The sequence below is a fragment of the Gadus macrocephalus genome, chromosome 14 (genome assembly GCF_031168955.1).
Source record: "Gadus macrocephalus chromosome 14, ASM3116895v1".
Lineage (NCBI taxonomy): Eukaryota > Metazoa > Chordata > Actinopteri > Gadiformes > Gadidae > Gadus > Gadus macrocephalus.
Window position 1 is genome coordinate 5675595 of NC_082395.1, and position 24000 is coordinate 5699594.

Genomic DNA, 24000 nt, shown 5'->3' on the forward strand with positions numbered 1-24000 from the left:
TTAATGCAATCTGCTTTGAAATGCAATCCCCTTAGCCAAATTGCATTCCGCTGTGTGGTGCATCAGACGTGACACAGCTAAATGCTAAGCACATCATGGGATTTCCGAAAGCACTCAGGTCCTCGTTGCGTTTCAATTAAAAGGATGCAGCTACTGTGCCATGTGGAAATCTACTGACTTCCCAATCACAGTAACCCAACTGATTAGGGAAGCACGGCTGAAGCTTATTGAAATGATTAAGAAACGGGTGACTCCCGATTCCTCCGACATTTCTATCATACTGTCATTGTGTTGGGTAAACTCGTGCATACGAAAGATCACATGGATGGATTAATTGTGCGGCGTTTCCCTCCGCCACGCGCGAAGGGGAATAAAGAGAAACAGAAAGGAAAAGGAAGGCAGAGGGAATGACCCCCAGTAAAGACAGACATGGAGAAAGAAAAGTATTCAGACCGGCACTGATAAGCGAGTGCATGTCTGGGCCAGTGCATGCTTGACCTATCGCGCTCCCCCACCCACCTTCTTCACACCCCCGCCGCGCCCTGTCGGTAACCCCGCGCGGCCTGTCTTGAACCCTGCCGATCGGGCCAGCGCTGACCCACGCCCCCCCCATCAGCACTGTAGCATTGTGAGCTATGCTGCGTAAAATAAAAACTGTTCAATGAAACACAAATGGTGCCGCAGCCCCGCTGTGAACCCTAGCGCTCGACAAAGTCTCACGAACCTGTTTTCGCTTTTCTGTCTCCAAACGAGCAGACACTCGGCGCGTCGGGATATTAGTTCTTTTTCACAATTAAGCCGAACACGACACCTCCCTAAGCCGAGGTCTGCGTCTCTTGTTTCCGCCTCATCCTCCCCGTTCCCACCTCCAGTTTGCCTCCTACCCCGCCGCTGAGCAGAGGTGTCGTATATTTCAGATTTTTCTGTCGAGTGGTGGCACTTCGGGCGTGACTTTCATTTGCAGGTGGCTTCCCGAGTGCTCCCCCTGTGGGACTGATAGCTCCGTGGCACCATTAGTTACCTAACCAGCCCCGGTCTGCACACTGCTGCCCTGCTTCCCGCCCCGGGTGTGTGTGTGTGTGTGTGTGTGTGTGTGTGTGTGTGTGTGTGTGTGTGTGTGTGTGTGTGTGTGTGTGTGTGTGTGTGGCGGGTGCGTGTGTGTGTGTGTGTGTGCGTGTGCGTGTTTGTGTGTGTTATTGAGGACGACGATCATCATCACAACTGAGTTCCCTTCACTTTTCATTCAATTGTCTCTCGCTTCTCTGCTTGGGTGGCAAACACACCTGTGAACATATACGCACTCACACACACACACACACACACACACATACACATATGCACCTAAACCCACACACACAAACACTGAAACATACACCGACACACACTAACCCACATTTGTCCATATCTTACTAAACCCAGTCTGGTTTATTTCATATTACGTACATCATTTTTTTATACCCGCACCCACGCACACGCACACACAAAGGGAACGGTATTCAGGACCACCGACATCAGAACATAAATCACCTTGGGGAGGGAACACGGTCAGATCTCATTTTGCCGCCCATGGCTGCAGAGCTGATCTTTACCAAAGGATTATCTGGTAATACGAAAATCTCATCTGGCCCAGCGGTTCTCCTACTCGGGCTGCTATTTACCAAACTGCACATTCATGTGTGCGCACGTTTTGGCAAGTGTGCTCTTATTGGTTATGGGCAGGGCGGACAGGCCAGCTTTCATGACCATGTTCAGGTTTTATTGGGATGTGAACTGACTGTCGGTCAACGGTAGCACCTCGCGAGAAGTTTGTTTGCACAAAAGCCCCCAGGGCGAAGTCACGACCGCAATGCCAACAAGCACCGTTGTGTTCCGACGGGCCGTTACAAGGACGGCTCTTATCGGGGCCTTTACAAAAATAAACCTTTGATAAATCCAATTCTACTCCGACTGTGGAGGAAGAGACCAGTGAACTGGAAGAGGAGAGGGTCACATTCTATTCCGATATAACAAACCTCTCTCCTCCTACAGCAAATACTGCTGTTTTCTCTTGTTTTACAGCCCTTGCCCGGTGACCTGTTGTACAGTCAGGGAGTTTGCACAAAGAAGCATTGAGCCAATATAAATGTCAGGCTGTAAAAAGGGATCATGATGTCTTTGTGCAGATGGTCAGAAAACCAGATTTGGATAAGTTGTAAATGCACTTGGCGAAGTGAATTTACACTCACACGTGTGACGCATGCGTGCACGCACACACACACACTCGCGCCCACATGCACACGATAACACACAACACCTAATGGCCACAGTGTCACACAGTAATCATATTCCTTGCCCTGCTTCACATTCGTTCTCCCCGGCCTTATTTATGAGGCTGTTAACAACCCCATTGTCCAAAGGCAGAAGCCCTGCCATCATTACCCTGGCTACTGTACCCCCAGCCCCATTATCTGCATACTAATAAATCAGCTGGCGCAATCAACTCTCATTTAAAAAAAAAAAAAAAAAAGTGTATTTTCTTTGTTCAGGAAAGAGGCCATTATTTTTCTGCACATAATGTCGAAAGATGTTTTCTTCTTCGCTTCTGAGTGTTGGTTCGACCAGCGGGTCGCGGTCTGTGTACGGCGACTCCGTCCGTCTCAGAAAGTGGTGTTGGTACTTGGCCCTGGTTGAAATCGTCTCCCGGCCCCTCTCTCCCGCCGCTTGCTCTGTGTTCACCACCGCTCTCTCTCTCTCTCTCTCCACCCCTGGGGCTCCTGCAGGTGCGTGTGGTTATTGTGGATGAAAACGACTGTGTGCCCGAGTTCCTGCAGTCCATCTACAGCAAGGACAGCGTGCCGGAGACCGTAACCACGGCAACCTCCCTCCTGCAAGGTGAGTCCTCGGGTGAAAAAACAAAAGGTTGAATAATGTGTGGGGGAAAAAATGCGAGAAACAAAGGGTAAGGCTTGGTTTGGACTCCGCTCTTGTGTTCACTTGGTTGGAGGCCAGTCGTTATCGCCGACAACACTGCCACGCTCCCTTCTCGCTCTTTCTTCGCCGCGCACCTCCTCATCCTCACCTTTCTCCTCGGCTGAGAGAGGCTCATGGGCTGTGGTGTTATCCTGATCTACAACAAACAACAAACTCTTTCCAGTCCTTTACTTCACGCTCTAGTCATGAACTGTGTGGACCAGTTGACAAAGACTAGAATAACAACAATAAGGAATGACAAAGAATTTTGCAAAAGCATTACCCGGAACATTTAAGTGAGAAATTGATACTCTTCTATCAGAGGTCCCTCCCTCTCTCTCTCGCTGCTGAACCGATGTGACTGAAACAAACCCATGTGACTGAATCATGCTTCCTAGGCATGCTGGGAAGCATGCTTCTCTTTCAACGCTAGTAGAACCATAAAACCAAACCTCCAGCCCGCACTCTCAATAATGATCAATGTGAGCACATTGTTTCAGACGTCCCGTGATGAGATGGGAACGCCTGGAACATGGTTTACCTTTCTCTATCTCTTTCTCCACTCGCTATATTGTTCTCTCGCCCTCTCTCATACTTATATGTCTTCCCTCTGTCTCTCACTCACTCACTCACTCTCTCTCTCTCTCTCTCTCTCTCTCTCTCTCTCTCTCTCTCTCTCTCTCTCTCTCTCTCTCTCTCTCTCTCTCTCTCTCTCCTTCTCTTTCTCTCTCTTTCTCTCTCTCTTGGTATTTCTCCTTCTCGTCTCTGCCCTTCTCCCACTCTCGCTCACTTTCCATCCATCTCTTTCCCTCTTGTTTCACTCTGTGGCAGTCAATGCTCAGCCTCGCTGCAATGCTCCTAAATGATGCTGTCTTTACGATGGGATTCTATGGACACATTGTTGCTGACTGGTTTGTACAAGGAAGGTTTGTGTGCAGTTCTGATGTTGACTCATAATTATCTTGTTCCAAAGGTCTCCCCGGTGGTCGTTCCTAGGGACATGTCTAGTGTCTCCAGGCTGTGTCATGAGTGAAATTAGATAGGTCAGAAGGGGTATAGTAATTAAGTCCTCGACACTCCATCCAATTACGTGACTTCAAAACAAACATAGGCTGTCTGAAATTGAATCAAATGCGGTGGATGAAATAACGTTTTCAAATAAATAAACGTAATTAGAATGATAATGCGCAAATCTTAGTTTTTTAATCTTCAATGCGGAAATACACGTTGAGTTGTATTGGGGTGGGTCACAAAAATACACAGCTTGACCCTGCATTTCGACGGTAACTATCCCTTCATAGCGTGCAACCAATTAAACGCTGTTTGACTGAAGAGCTGGCAGACGTAGCCAGAGTAACAGTGTCTTGCACGGATAATAAAACAGGTTTGTGTAGTAAAGTCTGTAACATATTATTGCAAAAATAATATCGTCCAAATCCCAACCTACCTTCAATTGGAAGCTTGAGAACGATTCAAGATCTAATGGTAATGTTGAAAGTGTGCTATTAATTGTAGAATGCGCATTAAGGGCGTTCAGACAGCCAGCAGAATGGATCTCGTCTCGAGTGGGAAACATGTTTCGCTTTCATTTTAATCACCTTCTGTTGCTACATAATATTATTTTTTTCTATCCACACGTTCCCTATTGATTTGTTCTATCAAAGCATTTGTTATCAAATATATCATCATACGCGGTATATATTTTCGTACTTAATTATACAAAACAATGTACACTTTCTGAAGAAGTCAGAGCTAATTCAGGTACAAATTCCGATGTATATCTAGGGTATGATATGCAAATGAATTTGTTTGTGTAAGCCTATGTCTTAACGTGGGCATTCCCATGTTTGTGCATTTACATAGGTGTGTGTTTGTACATGATTGTATGTTGGTGTGTGTATGTCTTAAAAGCTGTTGTGTGTGTACATTTTTGTGTGTGTGTGTGTACATGCGTGTGTGTGTATATATGTGTGTGTGTTTGTTAATGTGTGTGTATGTGTACATTGTGGTGACCCGGTCCTCGGTTGGACCGGGTTCCACGGACAGAACTTGCTTGGCTGTGGGGTTTTAGCCATTTCAGGCATTTATTCAACATCAACGTAACAACAACGAAACAATCAAACGAAAGAAGGAGTCGCGGTCTCTAGGGCCTCCGTGGGCCTCTAGGCTCTCTCCTTGCCACGAGCCCTTCCTTCCTGCTCCCGACCCGTGCTGTGCTGTGCTGTGCCTCCTTTTAAAATGGCCCCCGTGCTTTCGGCCAGGTGTCCCCCAATCACCCTGATTGGGGTGCCGAAAGGGCTGCTCTCTCTCGCCGGCTGGTGGGTGGGGGTGGTACACCCCGTCCTCTACGGTACCCCGGGCCCGTCCAGGCCGGGGACCACGTGGCGGGATGCCACACTCCTCCACCCTTTGTCCAAGCCCCAGGTAGCCGAGGGACCCGCCCAGGATGGTGTCTCGCCGGGGCCGGGTGTCTCCTGCGGCGCCGGCTGCGTCCCTCGCGTCGGCTGCGTCGTCTCCGGCCGCGTCGTCTCCGGCCGCGTCGTCTCCGGCCGCGTCGTCTCCGGCCGCGTCGTCTCCGGCCGCGTCGTCTCCGGCAGCTTCGTCTCCCGCCGCTTCGTCTCCCGCCGCTTCGTCTCCCGCCGCTTCGTCTCCCGCCGCTTCGTCTCCCGCCGCGCCGGCGGCAGCTGCCTCTCCTGCCGCGGCGGCGACCGCATCTCTCCTGCCCCGGGACTCTAGTACCGGGTCCCACCACCGGCGGAAAGTCGGACAGTCCCTCCCGATTACCACAGGGACCGGTAGGTGGGGGACAATCCCCGCCCGGATCGTAAACACACCGTGTGTGGTGCGGACAACCACGTGACACGTGGGGTAGGTCCGGGTGTCCCCGTGGACGCAGGTCACCTCCATCGGCTCCCCTGCCTTCCCACCCGCCAGGTCGGGGCGAAGGAGGGTAACCGCACTGCCGGTGTCCAGGAGGGCCTGCGTGTCCTGGTTCATCACCCGCACCGGGATGGTCGGACTACCAGAGGTTCCCTGCGCCCAGCAGGTCGCCAGCATACAGGGCCGACCCGTCCCCACGTCCGCGCCGGCCGGCGGCGCAGCCCCGTCCCGGCCTCGCGCTGCGGCCTTCTCTCCCGCTGCGGCGGCGGCGTCCCTTGCGGCGGCGGCGGCGTCCCTTGCGGCGGCGGCGGCGTCCCTTGCGGCGGCGGCGGCGTCCCTTGCGGCGGCGGCGGCGTCCCTTGCGGCGGCGGCGGCGTCCCTTGCGGCGGCGGCGGCGTCCCTTGCGGCGGCGGCGGCGTCCCTTGCGGCGGCGGCGGCGTCCCTTGCGGCGGCGGCGGCGTCCCTTGCGGCGGCGGCGGCGTCCCTTGCGGCGGCGGCGGCGTCCCTTGCGGCGGCGGCGGCGTCTCTTGCGGCGGCAGCGGCGTCTCTTGCGGCGGCAGCAGCGTCTCTTGCGGGGGGTCGTAGTGGGATCTTCGTGCCTGCATTCTCCACCATGTGTGGTAACCCGCTACCCAAATGAGCCGGGTTCCACGGACAAACGACACTTTGGTGTGCTGGATAAGCCATTGCAGGCATTTATTAACAATCCACTTCAATCAAAACAACGAAGGAGTCGCGGTCGCGGTCTCTAGGGCCTCCGTGGGCCTCTAGGCTCTCTCCTTGCCACGAGCCCTTCCTTCCTGCTCCCGACCCGTGCTGTGCTGTGCCTCCTTTTAAAATGGCCCCCGTGCTTTCGGCCAGGTGTCCCCCAATCACCCTGATTGGGGTGCCGAAAGGGCTGCTCTCTCTCGCCGGCTGGTGGGTGGGGGTGGTACACCCCGTCCTCTACGGTACCCCGGGCCCGTCCAGGCCGGGGACCACGTGGCGGGATGCCACAACATGCATTTTCGTTTGTGTGTGTGTATGTGTGTGTGCGATGTAGGCCACACAGCAGGTGTTGGGGCTGGATGCCAGTAAGAGGTTCAAAGTATTCACCCTGCTGTGTCATGTGCATAGAGGTGTACACACTGTATTTATTTTTATGTATGTTTGCAAGTATACATTTTCTAAATGTACATGCATTTGTGATGGGTGGGTGCATGCATGTTCCCATGTCTAAGACTGCTTGACTTTACTTGAGACTGCTTGGCAAACATGGCAAATCATTGTCTATGCTCTCTTGTAGTCATGAATGGTTTGTACGTTTTAATCTTTTGAATTGCTAGCTATCATTTTAGATTTAAATAATAATTTATAAATACATTTATTAAAAAAAGGAGTTACAAGGGCAGTTGTAGAACTATGGGTACGTATGGGTATAGTCAGTGTATCCGCCAGCACTGTATGGTCAAGCGCCTTAACAACAGTCGGGCCCCGCCTTGACTTCAAAAGTATATACAAAAAGAAAAACTCACCGAAGACCCCCCCCCCCCCCCCCCCCCCCCCCCCCCCGCTCCTTGATCGGGGGGGGTATTCAGCCTTGCTTCCTGTTCCGAACACATTCATTATTTTTTTTCCTTTTTAAGTCATGAACCATGTTTGTTAAGGAATGAAAATAGCTGTGGTTGTTATGAACTCAAAGCCAATTTGCACTAATTTTGTAAAGGCTGCAACACGCAGTGAACTAAGACTAAATAGCGCAAAGATTGAATTCAGTCCAATGTTGCAGGAGTTGGAACAAGTTTCATCTCAAAGACAACAGCTCTCTTTCATCTCTTCGCTTTAAAGCTTCGCAAGCCGGCAAAAAAGAACACATTGGCTTACATGGAACGTGAAACTAATTTCAGTTATTTACTCGCGGGATGTTTTAAGACAAATTAAAGATGAGTCGGCAAGACAGGAAGTGCAGAGGATTGCTCTTCTTTCAAGAATATATAGGCCTACGCTCACTTTGATGCTTGTTGTTACAGCGTTTACTTACGGAAATACATGAATATGAATATGGATACGAGACATCACATTACGCTGCGATAGCAGGTAGCGCTCGTCCCAGAATGTTGCATCCTCTTTCCAGTCCTTTTTAACTATTCCAATTCTTGTTGCAAAATGTTTTTCCACAAATCTATTGCTTATGCACTTAGCAACAGATACCATTGATGAGTGCCAGCATATCTCTTGTTTTTCTATAATTCCTTGAAATGCATGGAAAGTCAATCTTGCTCAAATACATGTTTTCAAGCAATGGAATCACACTATGATCTGGGCGTGAATGTCAGGCTCTACTTGCTGCGATAGGGATAACCGCCTTTGTCTTATCTTATAGTCATTGCTTAGGTGATGTATGGTTATGTGTACAGCAGAGAGATTTTGGATCTACACGCAAGGGTTGTCCATTACCTACCAAAACAACACCTTTACTCTCACAACACTGTAGGGGGGGGGGGGGTGTTACTGTAACTGCACAACAGTAACAGTAAAACGGTAAAAAGTAGGCTGGGGCTAGCGGGCTACCTTGACATTTCTTGTCTTTCGATAATTAGTTATTGAACCCAAACCTGTGACTTGCGTTAGGCTCATCTTGATCACCCAATATACCTATCCTTCGACGCTGTGCGTAACATTGATTTGTGGACTCCTAGTCAATAGATATGAGGTCGCCGATAACCGCCCGGGGATGTTGGAGGGGGCGACAGTCGTAATGACACGTAGTGACGTAGTATTTATCACCCCGCTGGAATTAAAATGACTTCTATCCAATATCCAATTTATTTTCCATATGAAATATTTACGATGCAATCAATGTAGTTGGTATGAGTTACGGTCTTACAGGGACTTTAATGATTACATTCATCATTGGGTGGCTTTGAGGAATGTCTGATTTCAGACCACAACCATGTACTTCCCATGTAGTTTAAACTCTTAAAATAAACCTACTGAACAGAAACAAATCAGCCAACAATGCTCAGGTAAAAAGGTTTATTCAATGAACGAGTTGGGCCGTTACTAGCTAGCATTCTATTCTCCGAAAAAAGCATAGTAAATTATTAAAAGATGGAAAAAAATTGCTCGTCATGGAATTTCTTTTGTTTTGAAAGAAGGCTACTATCTTAAATGGATTATTTCAATTTTGTATTAAATTTTAATTAGAATTGAGTTCATCCCTCTGTTTTAGATCATTTTCAAACAGTTGGATTTAAGTTTAAGATTTAAGAGTTCTAGGGGGAGGGGGACGCGGTTTTGCCATTAAAACGACCCAATGCAACATTTAGTACTGTTGTTGTGTATATGCCTTATTATGAACGAATGCACAGCACAACCTGGTGTTGTATTATAAGCACCCTCTACGACACGAGAAAACAAGGCAACCTGAGTTCATAGCAGAGAAGAGTGTTCACAAACTGGTTGGCAGAGACTGGCAAAAACTTTGGATTTGAGATAGTTTTCCTCTGGATTACTTTAGTCTTACTTTAGTAACAGTAAAAATATGTCATTGATTACTAAATGGATCATATAAAATGTTCCAAGTTGAAAAAAAAAATCTATGCATTGTTCACTGACCTGTTAACTTTATAGCTGGATCTGAAATTCCTTAATATTTTGGAAGAATCACAATTATTATTATCCTTAAACAATGACCTGTTAAATATGCACTTTGAATCAGCATATGTAATGTATTCTCAAGGTAATTAGTACGTGCAAATAAGTGTATTTTTCATTGTGAGCCCAGAGTTTGTGCATTCCAGTAACATCATGTTTGTTTCAATAACTTTCTCCTTTCATATGTTGGATGTATACGCTTGCTAAATGCAATGTAAGGGAAAATGTAGAATCAAGAGTGTTCTTGTTAGCGGAAAATATGCTTATTCAAAATCCCTGGTGGCACTTTCAGTTTTAGCAAGGCAATCAATTCAGGCCGGGGATGCTCCCTGCTCCATGGATTCCCAATGTGTGTTGCAGCGAAGCAAAATGTTGCAAAATGACCATTCTCAGATTTTGATCTCTCTCTCTCTCTCTCTCTCTCTCTCTCTCTCTCTCTCTCTCTCTCTCTCTCCCTTGCTCCCCCCCCCTCTCTCTCTCTCTCCCTCTCCCCCCCACCTCTCTCTCTCCCTCTCCCCCCCCCCCCCCCCTCTCTCTCTCTCTCTCTCTCTCTCTCTCTCTCTCTCTCTCTCTCTCTCTCTCTCTCTCTCGCTTGCTCCCCCCCCCTCTCTCTCTCTTTGTCCATGCACTTGGATCCTAGCTGCTGGTCGTTTGCTGCTGCTGTCCATGTGCCCAGTGCAGATACTATCTCCATCCTCTCCTGCATACAGAAAAGTGCCAACTCACCCACACAGCACATTTGCTCTGTTGTAGACCGTTACATTTCCTTCACACATTCACCGACCCTACTCTCCCCTATGGGAATCTGTATGTCTCTATCTATTGCTTTCTCTCCCTCTCTCTGCATTTCTCTCTCTCCCTGTCTTTTTTTCTCTCCCTAGATAATGATTACAGATCTCTCTTTCCCTTTTTCTCTCACTCTTGAAAGTTACCACAGATGGACTGTATCACTCTCTCTCTCTATCTTTCTCTCTCTCTCTCTCTCTCTCTCTCTCTCTCTCTCTCTCTCTCTCTCTCTCTCTCTCTCTCTCTCTCTCTCTCTCTCTCTTTAGAAAATGACTTCAGTTTGGCTGTATCCCTCCATCTTTTCCTTTCTTTCTGTCACACACTCAATAGTGGCTATGGACTGACTCTCTTGCCCTCTTCTCAACAGGGACCACGATGTGACTCGTCGGGCTTAAGTCTGACTCCTAGTTTAACTTCCCTAATTTAAATGTAAATGGCTCTTTCCCACCCCTCTCTTTGCAGTGTCTGCCAGTGACTGCGACTCAGAGGAGAACGCCGAGCTGACCTACTACACGCTGAGCCCGGACTTCACCATCTCCCCGCACGGCACCATCTTCCCCGCTGGCCCGCTGGACTTCGAGAGACCCAACCATCTGTACGAGTTTGTGGTGATGGCGGTGGACCGCGGCCAGGCTCCCCGGACCGGCACGGCCACCGTGCGCATACGAATGGCCAACATCAACGACGAGGTGCCCGAGTTCTCCCAGCATGTGTAAGTTTCACTTTCACTTTCACTTTGAAGTTTCGGTTTGTGTTGTTTGTATTTTCATAGGTAGTGTCTGTCATGTCACAGGCTTATCAGCAGACAATGACCGGCAGCCATGACATTCACATTTACAATTAAGGGCATTTAGCAGACGCTTTTATCAAAAGCGACTTACAATAAGTACATTTTTCCGAAGAAAGGGCAACAATATATAGCTGTCGGTACAGTAAGGATGTTCATAGAACCAAGTGCCAAGCACCAACAATTCTTAGGTTAACCCCTTCCCCGTACACAACAAAGCTAGCTTGCTTAACTGCTAGGATGTATGGACATAAAATGCTTGAGTCCCAGGTGCAAACATGAAATGTAATGCCGCCCACTCACGTGTGAACGAATAGTGTCAAGTCTGGCACAAGTCTTGATGAGGGGAATGTGGGTTGCGCTCGCTGTGTGTCCAGAATGTTTTTGATCCGTTTTGCCCATCATTGTGCCTGTAATATTTGAGAACCTTTGAGTATATGAGGCGGTACTTAACCATTGGAAGATGAGGGGTACAAATTTGAAGACGTTATGCCTTTTCTTTGAGGGATGTCGTCGATGCAATTTACAACAATATAAAACGTAACCATAAAACAGGTTTTACCAGTGGATACCTGATGTGTAATGGAATCCAATGCGTGATGGAAGACAGTACAGGCTTCGCTGTCTTGTGTTGTTAGTCCTGAACTAGTTCATATTTTATGGTTTGAACCGGGTGGAAAATTCTATTCTTCTGTAAGAGAGGGAGCTATAGAAAAAGTAGAGGGTAGAGAGATAAAGTAGAGAGAGAGAGAGAGAGAGAGAGAGAGAGAGAGAGAGAGAGAGAGAGAGAGAGAGAGAGAGAGAGAGAGAGAGAGAGAGAGAGAGAGAGAGAGAGAGAGAGCAGGAGTGAGCAATAAGGCCCTTGTTAGGTCAGCTTTCACAGATGCTTTCCAGTTCAGTTCAGCTACACCTCTGACGTGTGCACACACACACACACACACACACACACACACACACACACACACACACACACACACACACACACACACACACACACACACACATACACACACACATGCATTCACAGAGACACACACACACACACACACACACACACACACACACACACAAACATACGCACACACAGCCACAGACACACAGACGCACACACACATGCAAACACAAACACACACTCACATACACAGCCGCACACATATAGACTCCCACCAACCCACACACACACACACACTCAAGTGCTCCTATGGCGGCATACCTGGCTTATAATTGGTTGATTTTCTACTAGATATGTGTGCAGATGAGTGCATGTGTCTATGTTTCATTGATTTTCTGATACGAGCAGTTGAATAATTATGTGTGTTTCTCCTGAAGCCTGCAAACCCAATGCACTTCTTTAAATGACACCCTCACAAACGCCGTACAAACACACACACATGTGCGAGCGCACACACACACACAAACACACACATCTGAATGCGAGAAAACATGGTTTAATCAAAATAAATACATTCCATTTGGTATCTAGATCTGCGGCGTTTCAAAGTAATACATCACAGCACAAATGATCTCCAAAACGCAAAACGCGTCCGTGCATGTTGTGAGTGTGTTTCTGTTTGCATATTTGAATCTGTATCATCATTTTGTGTGTGTTAGTGTGTGTATTTTGAAAGGTATGTGTGTTTGGTTGTGTGTGTGAGTCTAGTTGAGTAGTAGTAGTGTGCCGAGGATGTGAGATGGACAGACAAAGATCATTAAATGTATCATTTTCCAGAAGGTTTTCCTCATGTTTATTGATTCTCTTAAATACAAGCAGGGTATGTTGGTGTGTGTCTGTGGGCTTTTGCATTCATATCTATATGGTCCAGATGTCAAGATATCTTCGTGGTCCTGATTTTTTAACTGTACAATATAATCATACATCGCTCACATATGGTCTCATCTTTGGCTATTTGCATGTGTGTCTCTATACAATGCCTGTGTCTCTCTCTGTGTGAGCATGTTTGTGTTTGTGTGTGTGTGTTCATCTGTGTACAGGTTGTTTGCGAGGGGGAGCTAGTTAATCGAAGGACTCCCCACAAACAAAGTGTCCCTCTAACAGCCACACAATCAATATGTTCTTGTGTGGGGAAGCAAGAAAAATACAACAATAACAAGAGACGGACCCACTAGGCAGAACTTTACAAACAGCCTGGAATCTGACTGGAGAAGACTCGTACATTTTATTCAAATTCTTATTATTTGCATCGCACGTCCTCTTGGCCCCCAAGCCCCAGCCCCCCCTTTTTGTGGGAGCTTTCACCCTCACATCAGGGCCCTCTCACCTGCCATTACCTGTCTGTTTCCACGGAAACCACCTCCAGAGGCGGGTTGCCTTCCATGCTGGGACTTTGTCAAGGAAGGTGGCACTTTGTGTGTTTTATGTGTGTGTGGGGGTTTGTGTGTGAGTGTGTGCATGTGCGTGTGTGTTTATGCACATGAAGGTGTGTGTTTGAGGTGTGTTTGTGTTACAGGTGTGTGTGTGTGTGTGTGTGTGTGTGTGTGTGTGTGTGTGTGTGTGTGTGTGTGTGTGTGTGTTTGTGTGTGTATAAGCATGAGGGTGTGTGTTGAGCTGTGTTTGTGTTACAGTTGGTGTGCGTGTGTGTGTGTTTGAGTGCGCCAAGCGTGGCATAATCCATGTGTGTGTGTTCATCTCTCTCTGTAAGGTGCGTTTGAATGAGTTGGTTTATTTACGTGCGCTTAAAATAGAGAAAAGGTTGACAGGATGAAAGGAAAACGGTAGAGTTGTGGTATTCCTCTCAGACTGCATGTTGTGCCGTTTCCTTTATCCCTCCTGTGGAAGCAGGTCAGGACCAGGGGCTAAGAGGGGAAACCAGGTAGAGGCGTGGAGGACAGCTGCATTCCATTTGTCGCCCACACAACTCGGACAGACGATTAGCTTGTGAAAAGGGTCAGATGACTCTGGCCCTTTTCACTGCATCCTTGTTACTTTATTTTCTTCTGCATGTCGCCACCCACAAAGTTCCTATAAACGATATGTCAACATATCCAAATGAAGCACTTAATGTAAAGGTAAAAGGTAAAAGGTGCTAATGTATCGTCTGTTGGCTCAGGTAATAAATCTCCACATGCACCACCGTCCTTCCCAGTTAGACCCAGCAATTCATACAACCGCCACTAGATTACTCAAAGTGTCTCTGCAATACACTTAATTTGGTGCTGCTCAAAGATCCATGCAGTACAAAGCACTCCTCCGCTAATCCATCCACGTGTGTTTTGTTGTCAGTCATTTGACCTGGGTTTAGTGTGAGGTTTTTAAATATTGAAGTGACTATTACCCTATAACTCACTTTAACTGTAACTTTTACAGGAGGGAGAAAGAAATGAGAATGATTAATAAAAAGTATATATACTGACCCTTGCACGACGCAGACATGTCAATACTTTACGGAAGAGAAGACATAGCCACTGGAGGGAAAAATTCCAACGTATGTGCTTCCATAAAAGTGAAACTCGTTAATCAAGTGTTTCAAGAAAGAAGCTATTCATCAATGTCTTGACTCACCACAATGCCGGGGAGGCCATCACAGCATATGCTTATAGCCCAGTGGGATAAACAGTGCATAAGTGTCATCATTTTGTGAAGCACATGTCCTCTGAAATTGTTGAATTGAACATGGTTGTGATTGTAGCAATCCGTCTTAAGGATAACCCTGATATTTCAGTGTCGGGTAACCAAGTAAAAAAAACATATAGCTCCTTCACTGTTTAACGAGCATCACGAATCAGCAGGCATACAGTGAAAGACTTTCAATCATCTATTGATCATGTAGTGTGCGTTCATAGTTTCTGTTGGCAGGCGCAATATGAAGTGGCAGTAAGTGCCGAGGATTTAGTCAAAAGCGTACAACTATGCAAATGAAGGGATTTTTTTTCTTCTACTTTAAATGTAGCAAGCTTATCTGTTAGGCAGATGGTGGACCAGCACTCTGAAACGTCTCTCTTAGCTGTTGTTGGTATGATTCATTCTCGGCTGCGTCTTACTTTTCACATGTTTATGGGTCGCTGAGGCGTAATGAAAGATGTTTTTTAAACCATACAATTTAATTACATTAACTCCAGTGGAGGACGCTAAGTATTTAAATTGGTTGTTTAAATATCGAAATAATAAAATATTTAATAAATTCTGCAACATTCAGCAAAGACTAATTTTAAGTTTATATTCTGTAACAATTTACTGGTAAACAGCAAAATGAGCTTTTATCAATTTCACCCATTGATGTTAGAAAATGTTCTAAAAATAATTTGCACATACATAATGCATTCAATTTCAGACTTTTGCAAACGCATTTGGCTAGACATGATGATGTCTATAAACTGCCTGTAGGGCCAGGGAGCTGTTGCTCCCTGCTTTGGCCCACATAAAGACACGTGTGTGCCACATATATATGTGGTGTCTGTTGCCTGATCACACAGTCCAATTCAACACAGAACATTCATGTTCTTGATGTGAGGCTGCTGACACACCTCAGTGTCAGAGACACCTTAGCATTGCAGGTGGATGCATTCGACGGGGGAGAATTGTATACAGAAACATTGACAGGAAAATTACACACGGGCACACACACCAACGCACGCATGCCCACCTGCGCACACACACACACACACACACACACACAAACATCCACACATTGCTTGTAATCTACAACTATGGCTACAGCTTTGACATAACAGCCCTCCCCGCTACTGAAAGTACGAGGGCAGGGGTTGACTGCGTGGGTGCCCTCCCGTGTAATTCCACCATCAATTTCACGGCGGGGTTATGAACCGCCACTGAGGGCCGTCGGCTTCTCAGGTGAGATAAATACCAGCAATTATGTTTGCCCCCCCCACCCCCACATTCAACCACACTCCCCAGACAGCTCACCTGAATCCCAAGACAGCTATCAAGTGAGGAGAAAGAGAGTGTGAGAGAGAGAGACATAGACAGAGAAAATAATAAATTACAATTATAATTCTTTATGAGAACCCAAACATTTAAAAAAAATACAGATCCTTCATCTTTACATACATTCTAGTAAAATCCTCACTTTTACCAAACCCTTGAAAGATACCACACACTCTTATTTCTATTTTCTGCTTCCTACTATAGTAGATTGCTTGTTTTGTTCGTCAAACATCAAATGTATCAATCTCCCTTTTGTTTTGTCCTGCCATAAGAAAAGTAAAAAAGAAAAAAAACGGCCCACTAAAACTCTCCAAAGGTAGTTAACAAACTACCAAGCAGTGTGAAAAAATGTGTCAATCTGCAACAATATAAAAAAACTGTGAAAGATTGCCGCTCTGTATGAACAAAACAGGCATTTATCTGAAACCGCACGGTTTAAAATAGATATGAACGCATTCACTGCAATTATCCCGTGTAGAACACACCAATGCCGAACAACAATGTTTTTGTCAACGGTGGCTTGTATAACATGCCCCAAGCTGGATTTTTCTTTCCCTTGACTCTAAAATGTTCTCTCCGGGGTGTATCCTTCCAAGTCTGAACTTTTCCTTTGTTCACAGCTTTAACACACACTTTATACTGATTGTTCCCAATAACACAGTCCAGTGCCATCCACTCTTTACCAACTCAAGAAAAGGGCTCAGCACCTGTTGCTTTAGCCTTAAAAGAACAACCTTGAAAATGGTCATTCTGATCTGGTGCCATCACTCCACTACATCATACGTCTTTAAGTTGTTTCTGTCCCTCTTCTGATAAGGTATTGGTGAAGCTTGCAAGAAGTTGTTCCACCAGGTGATTAGAATGAATCACCACATTGGCAGCCAGTGCCAAGGTGTTAGCTATCTTCCCACAGAGAAGTCAGTTGTACAAGGGTTTTCACCGTAACCACATCGCATCTGAATAAAGTCCCAGGTTGACAGGGAATCTCCAGCCATGCTCCTTTAAGGACTGGCTACCTTAGAAGCCAGTGAAGTGATTGATTGATTAGAGTCTGAACTAGTTCTATTCATGATATTCCAGGTTTTAAAAACACTCAAATAGAAAAGTGGCAAACATTTACGATTAAGAAAAGATGAGTCAAGAATACAAAATTCCATACCCAAGTTGTAATTCCCAACTCAACTTAAAAACATTTCTGCTAAATCTTGCGGTTCATATAAAATAATATATTTAAACTTAAATCTAAAAGCTGCCCTTCTACTTTCAAGGTGAACTAAACCCTGTCCTTCCCTTCTTTAGATACATATCCAAAAAATTGTGGTATCCAGTGCAACATATCCTAAATATAATGTAACTCTAAAATAATGCCCTGAATCCTTGCTGGGGTGTCTAAAACGCTAAGTCGATATACTGCAGGTCCCACAACATCTTTTTGACCCCTTAATCATCCATCACGTGAACTCCTAGGTACTTTATACTGTTTGTGGTCCATATAAGCCCTTCAGTTAGTTCCACTTTTTCTTTTTGCCATTTTCCCACAATTGACTGTTCTTTTAGCAAAATGTGCCTTTGAGTATGAGATTAACCCATAAAGCTCGACAATGTGGATCAACGTGTGAACTTCACTATCTTCCTTAATAGCTATGATGACAACATCTGCATACGCAAATAGACATAATCAAGCGACACATCAGCTACCGTTACCCATCTTTCCTAATCCTACACAGTAAGGGTTTGTTCGCAAGTGAGCAAAACACATCAGAGAAAGAACAGCCCTGTTGATTTCCCCTAGTAATGTTAAAAGAAGCGTTTAAGCCACTGTTTACGTTCAATACACTTTCAGCTTCACTATGGACCACCCTGATCAGGTGAAGGAAACCAGACGAGAAACCAAAAGTCTCTTAAAGACTTCCAAGAGGTATTGTTACTCCACCCGGTCATATGCTTTTTCTTGGTCCATGCCAATAAAACCAAGCAGACATCAAATGAACTAGAAATGTCCAAAAAGTCCCGAATTAATTATATGTTTAATCAATCTGCCCAGGATACAATTTGATTGGTCTGTGTGGACAACCTGATCCGTCATGTCTCTCAGACGATTTGCTTTCAACATGACATTAAAAAAAAGACAAAATGGGGTGTCCATAACACTCAAATCTGTCGAGCCTTGGTAGTGATGAGTAATTGTCTTTGCAATGAGACCAGGAATATTGTCTTTCAGTACAAGGTGTTTAGAACACTACACATCCTCCACAATTCACTTAAAATTCTCCTTGACTGTCGATGTCATTTGATGTGATTCCTTCCCAAATTGCTGATGGTGCCGTTAAAATCACGTAAAAAATTGCTTGAATTGCAGCCTTTTAAAATTCATCTTAAAACACACATCTATCCCGAGGCAAGCTGGTGCGTAAACAACACTATGTTCTTTTCATATCTTGCCTTTAGTAGACGGCCCTTAGCAATTTCTTCACAATCAAAGGAAATTTAAAAAAATAAAAAAGTATTGCAACTCCCCCTGATGCTGAACTCAAATGACTAAAAACAACCTAAACACCCCACTCTCTCTGCCATTCAACCTCAGCTCCCTAGCTACTGTGCGTTTCTTGGGTAAAAGCAATTTCAATGTTCTTTGTATTCACGACTCTATTTTCTCTACATCTCCTGCACCGTGGAGACTTAAAGACACTATCTTAAAACTGCTCATGGTTATAATGTGTTGAAAACAAGTGTGGAAAACAAGAAAAAACGTATCAATAATGTATATCTGCTCAACAGATTATTATTTACTGTTGGACAATTCATCTTCCTCATTTGTGGCAGCCTTACCAACAGTTTCCTTAGCCTGTATACATCTTTCTCTAAAATACTTTCCACGCCTCTCTGTCTCTTTCATTTCCTCGCAGTATCAATGAAGAACAAACAGTTAGGAAAATAAACGTCAAAATGTCCCCTTTTGTTTCTAAAGACATTCGTACTCGTTCCAGACTATAACCCTGTCTCCCCTGTCCATCTGAAAGTAGTCTGTCTGTGAGCGACATGTCAGAGGCAGTGGTGTTATGCAGATTTTTTTAAGTTGGGGGAACGCTATTTTTAAATACGTCATCATAAAGAATCCCACTAGCGTGTGCACACACTCACACGCACAAAGAAAGAAATGCTTAAAATAATCACCAGATACAGCAACTACTACTTACTTACTTTAGCTACTTTTTTACTTTCACACTCTGCAGTGCTGCATTGGATGAGTTTCATTCAATTCATTAAAGGCCTGAGCTCATCAGATATAGAATCCCCAGTGCTCTTGATAAAGTACCTGAATCCATTAATTGCACACAAAGTTGGTAGCCTGAATCTTTTGAAGAGTTCACCTATTTACCCGTACCCAAAACTGGGCGGCATATTCTGTGCTGGTGGCCATTGGTCGCGTTCCAGGACCTTCAGTGATGCAATTAATTTGACCCACTCTGAGTCCGACTCGGACTAGGGGACTGACCTCCTCAATGATGCAGCAGTGAACATTGATTGCTCAGATTATTGCTTAGACTTCTGAGAAACTGCTGGCGATTGATTCTAACAATTTTTTAGTTGTCTGTCAGCACAACTGTGCAAAACCTGCCTTCTGATATTTCAATTTCAGCCACAAGGACTTTGGTCCGTGGTCGTTCACACAGTCCATCAATGAACCGAATGCTACGATTGATCAGTTTGTCTGTGCAGGTTACTGACATTGTGTGTTTTTTTTTGTAAACCTTTTGATAGCAGGGCTAACTCATTCAACGTGTCATACATGAGTGCTAAATCTAACAAGAAATGCTTTGAAGTTAGCCGCTTTAACAGACCTTCATGTAGTTTCCTACCGGAGGCCGATCGTTTCTCATCTGTCCTCGCAAAGCTAACATAGTGAGCACATTATGATTCAAAATGATTCCAAGGCAGACATGAAAGGTCTGGCCACCCATCTCGTGCTCAACACACAAATGATTTTTTTACTGCAATTCGGCAGCAGTAAAAAAAAAAAAAGTTCAATCAAATCTAGAAACATAAAATGTGGTTCACAGCTCAAACTTGAGGTACACGATCAGTGCAGTTGTGCATCCCAGGCTGGCGGTTTCGTCTAAGTATTTCTTAGATTCTTTGACAGATTTTATCATGCATATGGTCGGTTTTCTGCGTTGTATCTAGAGTGCAAACCGATGTAACTCGAGTAATCGGTCATTATCAGAAAATGTCATTGTGTGCCGAGTCGTAAAAATAACGAAATAATGCGCACATAGCCCTCTGGTGCGATGCATTCATATTGTCACAGACTTTCTTGATTCTCTCTTTTCCTGCATTGTTTTGCATGCGTTATGCAGCAATGTGACCATTTGACTATTGATGTTTAATGATTTTTTCCCCCTAAGAGACGTCAACATTGCCCTCTTCTCTTTTCCATTATGTGTGACAGAGTAGGAGAGCCATTCATCTGTTTTACCATCCTTACAATCGACCAAGGGGTATACCTCCTTTTTTTCTGGCCCACATTTCCTCGGTCCATATAGCAAAAAAATGAGCCTAGAGTTAGCAATCTTAGCTGAGGAGGTTAGGGAAACGTTGCTAATCTCTTCAGGCGTCCAGCTAGCATCTGAACCATCGGCGGTTGTGTCAGTGCTCTCTGCTTTCTCCGACGGCTTAAGTACCAATGCTGTATTTATTTTTCCTGCTTTGTTTCCATTAACATCATCTTTTCCGAAAATTTTAATCGTGGGCTGGAACAGTGTCAGCTTGAAGTAGATGGTAAAAATCAAATAATTGGGGGGCATTTAGACTTTTTTTATGACAAAGAAGACCGCCGTATGCGTGTTTCTCAAAGGGAATGCGTTGTTCGACAAGAGTGTTCACTTTATCCGTGGAGTCTAGATTCATAACCACAGCTCTATTCATTCTGGACGCTGCTTTGATACCATCATAGCCCACCACCGCACCCAGCGCTGACCCTCGCTCCTCCCCCGAGAACTCAACACCGTCAGTCACCTTAACGCAGGGCTGGAGCCAGAGATTTCTTACCACCCTATTCAATTTTTGGCACAACAAACAACTAGCTTACCACTTGCTACCGCCATATTTTTGTTTTAAAAACCTTGAAAGATTGCTGGACAGTGCTTGGGAAAATAATAGAAAATAAATATGATAAAAAAACCTGTGAGAAATCTAACCTTAAAGAGAAAAGAACCATTCAATGTCGAACACATTCCCTACAACCTCCAAAAACGCTCACGCATCGGCACGATAGAGAGAGAAAGAGAGAAGAGCGGCAGCTATCTAGACTGAAGCCATTTTCTAAATTTAGATTGACTGTGGGCTAAGATTTATATAAAAAAAAATCAAAAATCATTGAATTATTTTAAGAATAAGAATTCAGATTTTTGACATGGTATGTATCAAGGAAAAGTCTCTGCAACGTGACAATTCTCCAAGAATGGTACAGTTGGGAATACTGTCAGGACTAGTGCTGGTGGGGTACCAGGAACAAAAGGGATAGGATACGAATCCAGACGAGTGTGTGTTTCTGTGTGTCTGTGTGTGTGTTTGTTATTCCAGTGATTAGCTGCTGTTTGTGAAGAGGACTCAAATGGTGGAGGAAACCCTAGCATTTATACTAGCGGTGTCTGTCAGCCTGGTCTTCTTTATCTACGTGTGGGGGTGTAAGCGCCTATTTTCCATCATGTGTCTTTGTTTGGGAGTGTATCATAAAAAGCCAAATATGACCAGATTTAATACTAGACTGATGCACATCTTCACACACAGAGACACACACACACACACACACACACACACCCACACACACACACACACACACATGCACACACGCATGCACACACACACACATTTCCAGTGTTAAATCGTCAGTGTCAAATGTATTACATAACACCTCAGCAAAGAATTCCGAAAATAAATGTTTCCCCAAGGCATGATGTGAGGAAACCGTGCCAAACGGGGGGGGGGGGGGGGGGGGGGGGGGGGGGGGGGGCATCAGGACAGCAAGGATCAGTGAGTGGATCACATGTTCCTTTCATGCGATTGAGAAATTCGATTGGAAGGATGGGATTTTGTTTGGTTCCACCTCCGCTGCCCTCTATGTACAGTACCTATGTGACCCCCCATACAGCTGCTCTAGGGCAGCGGTCACATTGTTTATATACTAGCATAACAATACACGTACAGAAATAACTCTAAATGTACCAACCTAGGTCTGTAAATCTTCTAACGTACCGGCTCACAGTTCAGGATATAAAATATACCCCCGTCCTTAGCATCAGTTCTTCATTATCTTAGCAAAAAGTCACCATTGCAATATCTATTTTATATCGTTGTTCAATATTAAACTTTTAACAATGTGATTATTTGGCCACAGCCGGAGTCTGTTTGCAGAATTATTAGGATAGTTTGCTCATTGCAACAAAGTTGTTTAAACATTTGAACATAGACATTGTTTTCTTGGGGGAGAATGGTATAGTGACTTACTGTACTGCTTTCAGACTAGCTGTTTTTTTGTATTGCATTGTTTGAAAAAAAGGTAAACGTAGCTAACTGCTTTCTAAACAGCTTGAGGGCAGTGTGCCTTCGAAAGCAATCTCATAGACCGACTGAAGGCTAAGCCGCTACGCCCCCTGCCCTAAATGAAACTTGAGCTCACTGTAATTTGGTGGTTCTTATTATTGGTCCAGCATTTGGTGAGTGTATCGACTCAATTGTGGCACACACACAAAGGCATTATTCAGTAAGTCCTGCATGTTCTGAAATTACTTTTTTTCGTGAATGGACACAGGGGAAATACCAATGTGTGGCCAGAGTTAGGGGACCGAGTGATGTTTAACAGCAGACGTTCATCATCTGTCTGTTTATTCGTGGATCTGTGTTGTTTAAGGTATATGTCGCAGAGGTTCTCCCTAGACTCCCAAGAAGATTTTTTGATAATGTCTAACATCGTTGTTGATCTGCTTTCCTACGGCATCATTTGAACCCTAACAAAATCTGCCTGTAATATCACTGTCGCACTTGGCGAGTAAGATATCATTAGGCAATGAACATTAGTTCATATAAAATAGCCCTTTTGCCTTCACATTTTATTTCTATAAAAATTGACCATTAAATATGTATCTTTAGTTTATATGTTAGCATTCTCACCCAACCTCAGATACATTTGGGTGTCTGGATCTTTTCAATCTGTGCTTGCCGGACATCATTTCGACACAGGTCCTGTTAATATACCCTTCAGTGATTGACATGTGTGCAAATGGTGGGGAAGTGTTGCAATACATTGCATGACTTTACATTACCGGCCAGGCCCCCACTCCACTGACATTTACTCAAAATAGAGTTAGAAAATACTTATTTGCAGCCAGTGTCTAGTTTAAACCAGAAGTTTTGCCTTTAGACATACCATGAGTTCTGATAGCATGACATTAAAAAAAAGTTATTGCACGCATGTGTGGTTGTGTGTGTGTGCTTGCATGAACATGTGTATTTCTGTGTACGCGTTCATGTGTGTGTGTGTGTGTGTGTGTGTATTTCTGTGTACGCGTTCATGTGTGTGTGTGTGTGTGTGTGTGTGTGTGTGTTTGTGTATACCACAAAAAGTTTTACTTTCTGCCCTCATTAAGGGGCTAGAGCAATGTTTGTCAACGCTTCCAGCTGTGTACTGTGAAACACACCTGTACTCTTTAAGATTGTTATGTTTACCGCTGCGTGCGTTTGGGAGCCTGCAGATCAGAACAGAGCATCAACGAGAGAGAAGGAGGTGAGAGAGAGAGAGAGAGAGAGAGAGAGAGAGAGAGAGAGAGAGAGAGAGAGAGAGAGAGAGAGAGAGAGAGAGAGAGAGAGAGAGAGAGAGAGAGAGAGAGAGAGAGAGAGAGAGAGAGAGAGAGAGAGAGAGAGAGAGAGAGAGAGAGAGAGAGAGAGAGAGAGAGAGAGAGAGAGAGACGGAATGGGTGAAAGATTGAGAGAGAAACACATGGGAGGGAGAAAGAGAGAGACAGAGGGGAAAAGTGCTTTATTTCCTACTGAGCAATCTACC

General features: G+C 45.0%; 1 protein-coding gene across 1 annotated transcript in view; it reads left to right on the forward strand.

Moving 5' to 3' along the window:
* si:ch211-186j3.6 (neural-cadherin) overlaps window positions 1–24000 on the forward strand; it is a 244038-nt gene that overhangs the window by 68468 nt on the left and 151570 nt on the right. The window contains exons 5-6 of the mRNA XM_060070949.1: window positions 2760–2871; window positions 10714–10963. Coding sequence (XP_059926932.1) covers window positions 2760–2871; window positions 10714–10963 — 362 coding nt within the window. The remainder of the gene's footprint in view (window positions 1–2759; window positions 2872–10713; window positions 10964–24000) is intronic.